We start from the raw sequence: 12,760 nt of genomic DNA on the forward strand, positions 1-12,760 counted from the left end.
CCCCAGATATATGACCAAGACGGGACACTGCAGCACTTTATCGACGGTGGAGAGCCCAGCAAGTCGAGCTGGATGAGGTACATCCGATGTGCCAGGCACTGTGGGGAGCAGAACTTAACCGTGGTTCAGTACAGGTAAAGTGATCCTTGATTCACCCAGTGACACTAAATGAGGGTGTTTCATCAGGCTGTGATCATCGGGAGTACTGCTGCCTTTGATTGCAAAGAGAGCATCCCAGATCGGGAGGATGTGCTGGCGCGGGGCAGCACGCGTGGGGCGAAGCTCCAGGGAGCGAGGGCAGCCCTGTGTCCCTGGTGTGACAGAAGAGAGATCTCTAAATCTCTCTTCAAACAGCCCTGTGTCCCTGGTGTGACAGAAGAGAGATCTCTAAACCTCTCTTCAAACAGCCTCGTCAGAGGCAGGCCAACACAAGCAGTGCTCCACCCTTAAGAGGGATGCATGTGATAGGGGAGGGGGAAAAGTGGCACCCAGAGGCATCCTGAGGGTCAGCCACGAGCCGTGCACGCACCTCGAGCTCTTTTGTCGAGTGCACCTGCTGGCCAAGGCTGCTAGAGCTTGTGCCTCTTATGCTGCTGGCTAGAGAAAGTCAAAACGCGAAGACAAATGTAAAGAAATTATGATCCATTTTGCTTTGTACTTGCAAATATATCCAGAAAACCCAGACAACACATTACATAAATACATGACCTCAGCTATAAACAAACCTTTTGCCTTAGAATCAGAAGCGACTGCTTGGCCTTATTAAATGTGGTAGGAAGCATATCAAAGAATGCCCCAGGCGTGCCAGTTGCAGTGAGCAATGATTTTTGCTGGTTGCTTTTGAGAGCAGAATTTCTTTTATTTAGGAAAAATCTTAAACTTATTTAAACTACCTTTAAAATTAAAAATAAAACATACAAAAGCAAGCTAAAATGAAATATATAAAGTTTGATTATCCCATAGGGATCCAATTTAACAATGGTAAAATTGTTCAATTGCATTTTCAGCTTTTTTATTCTCTGGCCAGTTGACTAAACAATGCTGCAGTTAAAAAATAACAATCCTATTTATACATTACAAATCTTTTATTATATACTTAGGTATCTGCTATCTATAGCTTAAATACCATAGGATTTGAAAGAAACACACTGGGTAATGAATAGATTGTTGTGATGAAAGAGTATTTTTGTAGGTATCTTGTGGACTATTTCTCTATGTGCTGATGTGTGCGTGCACATACATATATAAAAATAAGAAAAAATATATGCGTACACACATATATATAGATGACAAAACTAAATGAAAAGTGAACATGAGAAAGTCATTACACATCTGTCAATATTAAGTGGATTTTACAACTCTCCTTTCATGATGGAGTTTTTACTTAGAGTTCCCTCTGTTGATCTGTTTTCGATTACTTCAGATCTTTATAAAATGAACTACAAAAACACAATTTAAAAAACTGGCATCCATCACCAGTGACTGCATCCAAGTGTAAGAAAATAGAAAAGTTGGACACTGAAAAACCAGCCTAATTTTTATTGTACATGGACGTCCTCCTCACAGAAAGTCAGCTGGTTTAAATTCATTCTGTTATGATTTGTAATATCTAAATGGAATTTTCTTCAAAGTGCTCTTGATTGATTGACCCTTAGCTGAACGTTTTGTTTTTATTTTGAGGCTGACAATAATGTTTGTTGGCATGTGTTCTGCTTCAACTGCGTTGGGACGCCATGAAGCTATCTTTATGAGTCATCCAACCACAATACTAAATACATGTCAGCAAAGGAAATATTATCCGAAAAGGGAAAAATCCCTTTGATGTACTTCAGCATGCAGAGATTTCTGCGAGTTTTGGAAGCTCTGCACACTTGTAAGGGACGGTGTACACTTACACTTTTTTTTCCCTGCCTACTCCAAGCCCCACAGACCACCCATTGCTCAAAAACAGTTCTGCTCTTTCAGCGGCGAAGTGTGTCATTTGGTTTTAGCACATTCATTTGCTGGGCTGCTGTGTTTATGTTAAGGGAAGCCAAACTGAGAGATGAAATGTTACAAGGGTGAAGTACAAAGTAGACTCAATTTTTCTCAAGTTAAGAGATGCCGGTAATTTATAGCGCAGCTCCGATTTTCATTTTTATGTAACAGTGGAAAGAATTAACTAAATGCAAAGCTCTGTCAAGAAAGAGAGACAGAGAAGAAGAGGAGGAGAGGGAGGAGGAAAGATGAAGGGGAGACACAAAGAGGAGAGTTTTTGTCAGATATTCATAGAAGGCTAAGAAAACCATTCTGCTTAGCTAGCAGTGCCCTCCTGAGACAGGGTGGCAGTAAGCGAGGAAAATAACAAGATAAATGAAATTTTTGCAGCTGCTAGTAAAATATTGAGAATCTGCACTTTTTTATTGATCTTTATGATCCTGTTGCCAAGAGCCACTTTGCGGTGACAAAATATGTTGACAAGTGCATATCTCACTGCCATGAAAAATGTGGTAGAAGATTCTCCTTATGTCTGCAGTGTTATACAAGGAACAAATTGCATTGCTACAGCCAATTCTTTATAGAAAGTCTAAATTTAAGGCCTACCAACCCTAAACACTTTTATCTTGAACTTCAGAATAATGTTTGTAGCAATTCTTCACTCAGAAAACTGGTTGAGGCCTAACTTTTTTTTTTGGTCTGTAGATGTTTTTCTGCCTTACATAAGCCGTTATAAAAAATGTTCATTTCTTGGTACTTTGACTGTATCACTTTGGTATGTAATCCTTCAGCAAGAGTGCACTGTTCTTCTTGTATATATTGAATTTCTATCCATCTCAGAGGAGTGTGTTTTACTGTTCCATGTGAAGCATAAGGGAAAAGCCACTGCAAAGTGATAACATTTGTCTTTTATCCTGTGTCTGATTCCAATCTAGCACAGTTTTTGCTGCCATGTAAATGTCTTAACTGCAGAAGTATCACTCTGAAGCTATTTACATCAGTGCAAGATCAGGATAAGGCTCTTGTTTTTATGCTAAAGACATAAGGATTTTTCCCTTTCCCCCCCGTGTTCCCACTTCAGTGGTCTAGAAATACCCAGTGTTCTATCTCAGGAACAATGTGTACAATAACTTACACACTTATGGTAACACTCATTTACACATACTAAATTATTGGTATAGCCCTCACATTCCATGTAGTGGAAGATTTTAACACTGCATGATCCAATTAATCCCATTATTTTATTTCTCCCAAGTCAAAGTCTGTTTTTCTCAACAACCCAAGGTCTCTCTTTTAAAGGTATATTACTGCCATGACAGGTCACTCCACAAACTATCTCAAAGGTCTTGCTGAATGCATTTATTCGTTTAATTTCTCTTCACAAAAGAAATGTTGTCTACCCTAAAATATGTTAACTTTTGCAGGTGACAAATGCAAAGCTGTTTAAATGGCTGCACTTGCTGATCTGTGTACATCACTCAGATGATTATACCATGTAAGCAGAAAGTACCATTCTAAAATCCCCCTGAAACACACTTTGCAAGAAAATACCTGTATTTTAATGGTATCTTGGTCCTTCTGAAACCTTAGTGTTTAATATATGCTAGATACAACTTGTCTGTAATGTTGTTAGCCTGTGTTACAGGAACAAAGTCCTTCTCTAATGACAGATTTGGTTTTAACACAACCAGTAGGTTATTCATTTAGTTATCTGCAGAAATGCTTCCAAAACAATGAATTTCTACTGTAATACCATGTACTATAAGATGAGAATGCTCTATTCCTAAATTATGCCATGTTTTCTTTTTTCTTGATTAGGTCAAATATATTCTACCGGGCTTGTATAGATATCCCCAGGGGCACTGAGCTGTTAGTGTGGTACAACGACAGCTACACGTCTTTCTTTGGAATCCCTCTCCAGTGCATTGCACAAGATGAAAATTGTAAGTTCTTTCTTGCATTTCTACCTGTGTAAGCCATAATTCCTCTTTCATGCCTAACCAGATACATCATAGAGCATTTTAGAGGGGCCTCAGTCCCTGGAACTTCAACACCTGTCTGGATGGAGCTTTGAGCAATCTGTTCTGGTGGTGTCCCTGCCCTTGGCAGGGGAGCTGGAACTAGATGATCTTTAACCATTCTATGATTCTCTGATTCTATGGCATTTAATGAAAGTTGCAGTATATTTAAGGTGAGGTGATACACTTACACTGCAAAATTGTGGTATGGTTAGAATCACTGTTCTGCATCAGTGATTAATTAATGTATTGCAAACAAGTTTGTTTGGTTCTCTCAGTTGTTACTAGACCTATCACAAAACACTGTATTGCCAAAACAGTAATGCATTGCAAGACTACAGGGCCTCTGTTGGTGATTCTTTTATTCTATTACCTCTGAGCATGTTGAGAAAAGCTTTGACTGACGGATTAAAGAGGTTAGATCCTTGTGGTTAAACATAAAACCCTACTTTTAAAAATACCAGCTGAATGTAAGCACACTGAAATGACAATAAATCTCTATTCCATCCTGACCATCCCCATTTTCATCCATTCTTTTACCTGTTCTCAACATTTTATTTCTCGTTTGCTAGGGATACTCATGAAAATAAGCATGAATAGTTACTTTTAACACAGACAAAATCTAGTGCTGGATACCTATGTCTGTAATAAAAATGGGTGATCCAGGCACATCCTTCAGTTCTACTGCTTGTGTGTGAGATTTGGTTAGAGCTTGCATCCATTTTGGCAACTATATGTATCTATATAGTGGGAGAAAACAAGAGTGGACTGTTGACTTTGATCTAAAATAACTCTGTGACTGCCCACACTCCGTAAATGCTGTTTAAGGTGTATGTTTTTGGTCCTGGACTTGGACACTTTAACAGCCTGAACTGCTAGGAAGAACTAGAGTCTTGTAGCAACTTAAATACTGAATCATGCAGCAATTAAACAGCAAGATAACAGGGACTAAACTGTCGAAAATAAACATCCTTTCTCATCTTCAGTTTTCTGTTGAGTCTGTTGAGTTTGAGAAAAGTTAAAAAGAAATTTAGTTTCTGGCAGAAATATTTGCTGATAAAAGACATGCTCTGGAGTGTACAATTTAGAAATATCATTTTTTCTTTCAGAAACTCAAGACTACAAAAATTTTATTTGAAAATCATTATGGATAATATCTATAAATATTGTCTCTTGCAATTTCTCTGTGAGACAAACCAGAGTTTCATCCATAGAGACACTGACATGAGTAGATGAAATTAATCTCTTGGAGCCATCTGCAGACTGGTATAGGACTTCAGTCCCACCTAAACTCCCAGAATGTACTTTCTGCTTATCTTCTGCACAAGGGTATTGTCAGCAGCACAAGTTCTGCCTATATTCCTTAGATCTATAGTAGCCTGATCTCACTGCTTCTGTGGACTTCTATGACCACAATTAAAATAAAATAAAATAAAATAAAATAAAATAAAATAAAATAAAATAAAATAAAATAAAATAAAATAAAATAAAATAAAATAAAATAAAATAAAATAAAATAAAATAAAATAAAATAAAAAGGTGATCTCCTTCTTCTGACTATATTGAGGTAAAATGATAGCATACAAATTGCTCCTGATACTGAAGAGACATAGAGGATGAATTCTGTGTCTGGAAACTTGAGATAGACAGATCCATGGATGCAAACCTACTTAGAAATGAGGTTCTCGGATACTACAAAAAAGAAGAGATTAGGATGGACCTCAACTGATATAAATTAAATATCTTCTAATAATATAATATTTGAATTGTTATGATTGATCATAGATATTAGAACAGAACTCTAAAGCAACTGGCATAATTTAAAATATTACTAAATATTAAGTTGTGGTTGTTTTGGGGATTTTTTTTTTGTTTGTTTGTATTTCTTTTGCATTAAATAATATTGGCTGAGTCTGGCTTACAACTGAAATTCTCATGTTTGCTCTTAGAAATCATGATTTGCTCATATTTGCGCTTATCATCATGATTTACCAAAACACAGCTGTTTCTAATACATGCTATGTACCTATTTGTACATATAAACAGTTTGTAACCAAATTTGTGTACAAAGACTTATATGTATATAACACATTTAATTAAAAAATTTCCATGAAAATAATAGCGCATGGGCCTGAGTCTGCCAAAATTAGAAAGCATTAGAAGTTACTCAGTCCAGTGGCCTAAATTATGTTTATTTTTGCATTGTGGTGCAAGCTTTTGTCAGCTGACTATTTTTCCACAGGACCCTTGCCTCATTCACTGCATGATCTACATGGCTCTCAAGGTGTGAGGCAGCTGTTCAATTTCTTCTACTTGCTTGACCTCCTGCCTTTCTTATCACAAAACATTCAAATTCAGCACTAAATCACTTCTCTGTGAAAATCATATTGCATTTGTCGCTGAAATATCTGAGTGCCTCATTAGCCGTAGTTAATTGACGATCATAAGACTAGAAACAATTTTCATGGGACTTTAAAACATTTTCATACCTGTTTTTTAGGTGGGAAACTGATACATGAAGATCTCTCTGCCTGTACTTTGCAGTGTTTCATGGTGACCTACCTGCTATTAACCTCAGGCATGAGATACATGATGAAGTCCCTGGCTTCTTACTGCATTGGCAGTGTGACCATCTGTGAGATGCAATGGTGCAATATCCTCAGAGGCCACCCTTTTGTAGGATGAAGGAACTATTGCTGCAGTGGATATTTAAGCCCTCTTGTATCTCAAGGAGGGTCCCGGCAGGGATTTTTTTCTCCATGCTCTCAAAATTCATGCTTGCCTGTGATATAGCAGTCAGACATGCTGACTGCAACATGCAGAGTCAGGGTATCGCAAGAGGTGCAGCTTTTTCTTTCAGATGACAATCCCATTGCGTAATAGAAATATATCACAGTCAGGCTTCTCTGGGTCCTTTCAGTCTCAGACACTCCCTTGCATGAATTTTCATTTCAGTGTCATAAAATCAGCACCATCCATTCAGATCACTGTCTCATTCAAGCCCTTCTTTTATTTTTTTTTTTCCTTTTTTTAAATTTTTTTTTGTACTTTGTTAAAATAAAACTGTTTCATTGTAGTGTCAAGAAAATGGATGTTGATTTTTTTGGTGTCCCAAAATTGTATTAGTTTTAAAAAGGCATAAAAAGAATCTTATTTACTTTTCTTGTTTTCTCCCAGTGAATGTCCCTTCGACTGTAATGGAGGCCATGTCCAGACAAGACACCCTACAACCATTTAATAAAAGTAGCAAACTATCCCCTGCCACTCCACAGCGATCCATAGTATTTCCACAGACTCCGTGTAGCCGAAATTTTTCTCTCCTGGATAAGTCTGGGTCCATCGAGTCAGGATTTAACCAGATCAGTGTCAAAAACCAACGAGTTCTTGCAAGCCCAACTTCAACAAGCCAACTAAATTCTGAGTTCAGTGACTGGCATCTTTGGAAATGTGGGCAGTGCTTTAAGACTTTCACCCAGCGGATCCTCTTGCAGATGCATGTGTGTACGCAGAACCCCGACAGGTAAAGCCCAGGCTCTCTTTATTTCTGTATCTACTGATAGCCAGATCCACTGCTTTCTTCTTTTATCAAGCTGTTATCATTTTCAAAACCAAACCATTATTATGGGGAGCCTGTATGACATAATTCATCTGCAGCTGCGTGAAGTAAGCTGATAAAAACTATTGCTTGCCTTCACTATTTGTAAAAACATTCAGTGCCTAAATGTGCAGATAAAAGGAAATAGCTAAGGATATAATCTTGTTTTTAGAATGGTTTGGTACATCTGATGGAGGCAACAAAATAAAATGAAAATTTATGAATATCATAGATGGAAGAAATGAGGTCAAGATAATTAAAAGTCTCTCTGTCTTCCAAAGATAATCTAACTTGCTGCTCAGTGGCTGTCACAGTCATTTCAGGGTTCACCTATAGTGTGCAATGCGTATGAACTTAATTAAGTACTAAGAGGTAATGAATTGGAATTTTTTGCTTAGTACTATTTTTCTTCATAGCATGCAAACCCATAAATCGTACAAAGCTGTCAAAAGGAAATACCTACTCCACCAGTGATGTGGAGGAAAACAGATGCCACTTATTCAATAAACTAATATCCACACAGAAGAAAAATGTTGACTAGATACCTCAGAGTCAAAGTTGGTTTGAAAGTTTGTCAATACAGAATTTTATGGCTGTGAACTGAGGATGAAATTTAGCTGAACAAGTGAATTAAAATTTCAGGTACTCTGACCGGTGGCACAGTAAATATAATGGAACCATTATTTATGAATCAAAGCTGGTTTATTTGACAATTTTGATAGCTGGCAGGACAAAAGACAAAAATCAAATTAATTCAATAAAAAAAAGCTGCCTGTATTTTGTCTCTTCTTCAGCTGTGAAGATTTGAGCATAACAGCTAAATCCCTGAAAGCTGTTCCAAAAAGCAGCATTTAATTGTGAATTAGAGTTAAAAATACCACTACCAAAAAAGCAGCAAAGACTGAGTCTGTGTATGTGTTTGTGTGCATGTCTATGTCTCCTCGTGTACTTTGTGTGCTATCTACATGTACACAAATGCTTGTGTGATTCTATGGGTATGGAGAGAATAAATCCATTTTCCCGAAGAAATGTCAAGCATGTTAGGGACTAATTGGATTCTAAGCTAATATTAATAAAAATTAAAAATTGATAATATTGTGAATGTGAACAGGCTCTTTCAACACTTTTCTGGATTTCATGCTTGCCTCAGCAGAAGCAAATGCGTTGCTAGGGAAGCTGTAGGACAAAACTGGTAATTTAGGTGTACAATGTAGAATATGGGTCCTGAAAGGTCTGCTCTCCTACATTCCATGGGCTTTTGTGTTTCTGGTATTAAAGCATCCTAAGTATACTGTAAAGCATAAAAAGGTGCATCCTGGAAGAATCTAGACACTGGAAAAGGCATGTTGTGAGGTCCTCCACATACTTTTTCAGTGATTCACCCAATCAGGTGTGACACCTAGATTTCACCCTTTGTTTTAACCAGTGACTTCCTTTGTGAAGAAGCAAGTTGCAGATAATAGTTACTGCAAGAAGGATCTCTCTTAATGGCACTATTCTCCGCTCTAAGTGACAGCTAAATATTTATTTTGTCAGAGAAAGAAAATGAGGATAAATCTGTCTTACCATTAGATCTTTCATTGTGGAGGTGAGAGATTAATTTTTTAAAATTAATTTATTACTTTTTTATTTATTTCCTCCTAAGCAGCTTGTGTCAAATATTGTTTGAACAAACACAGACTGGATTTCTGGTCCTCAGTCTTAAAAGTGATCATTCTCATTAGTAGGGTGCAGATTCATGGTGTACTACCTCTCAGTCCCTCCTGTGCCTACCCAGCCAGCAGCTTCCTCAGGAAAGTCTGGAGCATTGTCAGTTCAGAATACCCTAGGGCATAGTAGGAAATCATCTTGCTATGATTAAGGTCATTGCAATTCATTCCATGCTTGAAATTACCATAAATAACTGCCCTAGGATCTGGGTTATCATATCCTTGCTTGGAAACCTTTACAGTCTGAGCTTACATCACAGGAAACTTTTTGTCTTTTAGTGGGTGCCAGTTATTTAGTGATACAGTGTCTAGAAAAAAGGAGCCTTTGGTTTCTTAAACACTTTGCATTTTTCTAGATGAAAAATTTTTACAGTGCTGTACAAAATTTCCAGGAGACATGAAGGTAAGGTATGATTTGTGAAAGAATACCCGCTTGCCAGCCCCAAGTGCTGGATGCAGCTCTCTTGTTCTTCTTTTCTCAATGACATCTGCAGCACTGCTCCAACTGATAAACAACTCCTCATTTATTGTCAGCAATTTGTAAGCACACCAGCCACTGCATCTTTGATGTGACTGAAACAGTAGGGCCTATCATCTCTAGGAAATAGACTTTAGTCTGTCTGCTCTGGCTTAGTACTTGTTTTGCAATAGTGCTGTGCAGGGAAAACAACCTTTGAATCTGTACAGGAGTCTAATTCATGGTCTGAAATACAAGAAAAGCAGACTACTTGAAGCTTGAGAAATCCAAACAAAGATAATACAACAACTGAGATTAAGAAAACATCTAAATGAGAGCAGACATAAATAGGCCATAATATCCGTAATTCCATGAAGTAGCAAGAAATAAATGATCCTATTTATCAGACTGATCACTTAATAAGTAAAAATAATTTTAAAACATGATGAATCCCAAATAGGAGAAATTATTAAAATCTTCTGCTGTGGTTTTTGTTTTATTTAAAGATTAAGAATTTAATTTAAATTCACTTTTAATTTTTTACTGGTTTACTTATATACTTTTCTCTTTCCACAAAAAATTTTAAGTTTGTTACATTTTTTAGGGCTTCTCTTTGAAATTAATGGTAATTGGGGTTGAAGTGTGTGTGAGAGGTGGAAATTTAAATTTGTAAAATCTTGAACTCGAGGACCATCTGAGCCTTTAAGACTTGCTTAAGCCTTGACCAGACAGAAACAGTTTGAGAAGATATTTCTGGAAGCAAGAGTTGGAAATCTTTTTTTTTAGTTTTTTTTTTTTTTTTTTGTTTATTTTGTTGGGGTGGTGGTTTTCTTTTGTTTGTTTGTTTTTGTTTTTTCTCTTTTTGAAGTTTTTTTAGGTTTTATTATTATTATTATTATTATTTCCTCCCTTCTTCTGCAGAAATTCCCAACAATCCTGTTTGGAAGGCTCAAAAATGAGGTTACCAAAACTCCTTATTACAGTGAACAATTTTTATTTGGTTTTTTTAACAGCAACAACTTTTCTGATAATGACACAGTCTTTTTTAATGACAGCAGTCTTCCACATCACTCTGATCACCAGATTCAGGATACACTGTTGTTCAGGGAAGTCAGAACGCTTCAGTTCTCAAGACTTCTGTGTGTCATATTTTCATGTACAACCTGTACATCTGTATGATATATATTCTCATTGATTGCCAGGGATTCAAGCTGAGAATCTGAGGGAAAGCACAGTCCATAAATGTGTTCATGGATGATAGATTATGGATGTGATCTGGCACTCACAATTCTTCTTTAGTCAAAAGATATTATACTCACGTTTTGCAATATCACCGCAATATTAAATAGTAAGCATGTTTTGTTTTGTTTTGTTTTTCTTAACAGGAAGTTGAAGTTACCAGCTTAATAGATGTTTTTCTCTAATATCATGGCTTAGTCCATTTTGTGTTTATATTTTCTTTATAGGTTCTGTGTCTTTGATCTTGATGCTCTCCACAAGTCCACTAATTGATTTGAACCTCTCCAAAACAGACTTTTAAAAAATGAGTGTTTTGAGCAAGAGTTGTCTATTTCTGTGTATTGAGTATTGCTCTTGTAAAGTGCTGAATTTAATGCTGGTTCTTGCATAATCTTCGCATAAAGGTTTGCAAGTGCCCAGTACTCAGAGCTAGTAACAATAACAGGTCTACAGAGCAGAAACTCTCCCTGACAGCTTCAGAAGCTTGCATATGCTCCAATGCTGGCTTTCTGCTTTGGCCGGTTTCTTCCCAAGCATTTGTAGCAGATGATTTGTAGCAGATGAACTCCCAGCAGGTCCAGCTCTGCCATCCCTGATGCTGCATGGTACCTGTGGTGCTCAGGACAGCAGCTGCGTTGCTTGAGGGGAGCACCAACCTGGCAGGGGATGTGGAGTGCAGTGAGAGTAACCCCCCATGGCTCTGCTGACGCTTGGGATGTTGCTGTGTGCAGGTTAGCAGTATCCTGAGGTGTCACTTTGCTCTTCAACCTTAATTCCACTTGCTAGAAGAAGGCATTCCTCAAAAATACCTTCCTTTGAGAGCAACTGTGACCTAACTCCTCTGACTGTCGCTGTGCTCTTAAAAAGCTGAGCATTGCATAAAGGCCAGATCCTGAAAGCTGATGCTGGCCCCACCTCAAACTGCACTGCTTGTGGGGTTTGTGCAGAGGCTGTGGCATGGCATCCTCCCCCCTATACCAATGAGAAATGCTGTCCTGGATTCAAGGGAGCCCTGTGCCCCACTCTTTGAGACTGTGAGATCAATCACCTTTGGGAAGCTCAGGAGCAAAGAGGAAGTCAGGAAAAACCACCAGGATGCCTGCATGGATGAATGGGGAACTCCTGGATTAATTCAAAGACAGAAAGGAAGCCTCCAGAGAATGCAAGCACAGACAGGTAGCCTGGGAGATATACAGACAGGTTGTCTAAGCAGCCAGAAATCCCTTTGGGAAAGCTAAAGCCCTGATAGGATTAAATGTGGGCAGGGACATCTAGGACAACAAAAGCTTCTATTGTTACATTAGTGATAAAAGGAAGACCAGGGTAAATGCAGGACCTCTCTAAAGGGAAGCAGGAGGCCTGGTGACCTAGGACATAGCAAAGGCCGAGCCAGTCAGCAACTTAACTGGCAAATGTTCCAGTTACACCACTCATGTCACAGAAGGTAAAAGCAGGGACTGGGAGAATGAAGAGCTGTGAGTTATAGAAGATCAGATTGAAGACCATCTAAGAATCTGAAGATGTGCAAGCCCCTGGGGCCTGGTGAGAAGCATGTGCATACCCTGAGAGAAATGGTGAGGTGGCTAAGCCACTATCTGTCATATTTGAGAGGTCATGGCAGTCTGGTGAAGATCTGCTGATTCAAAAAGGGGTAACATAACCTCCACTGCTAAAAAGAAAGACCTGGACAACTACAGGGTAGTCATTCTCACCTTGGTACTTGGCAAGAGCATGAAGCAAATTGCCCTGGTGACTAGGTTAAGGA

General features: G+C 38.1%; 1 protein-coding gene across 1 annotated transcript in view; it reads left to right on the forward strand.

Moving 5' to 3' along the window:
• PRDM6 (PR/SET domain 6) overlaps positions 1 to 12,760 on the forward strand; it is a 78,262-nt gene that overhangs the window by 49,864 nt on the left and 15,638 nt on the right. Inside the window, exons 3-5 of the mRNA XM_059492444.1 lie at positions 7 to 134; positions 3,796 to 3,920; positions 7,173 to 7,515. Of these exons, the coding sequence (XP_059348427.1) occupies positions 7 to 134; positions 3,796 to 3,920; positions 7,173 to 7,515 (596 nt within the window). The remainder of the gene's footprint in view (positions 1 to 6; positions 135 to 3,795; positions 3,921 to 7,172; positions 7,516 to 12,760) is intronic.

This window comes from Ammospiza nelsoni, chromosome Z, assembly GCF_027579445.1.
Source record: "Ammospiza nelsoni isolate bAmmNel1 chromosome Z, bAmmNel1.pri, whole genome shotgun sequence".
NCBI lineage: Eukaryota > Metazoa > Chordata > Aves > Passeriformes > Passerellidae > Ammospiza > Ammospiza nelsoni.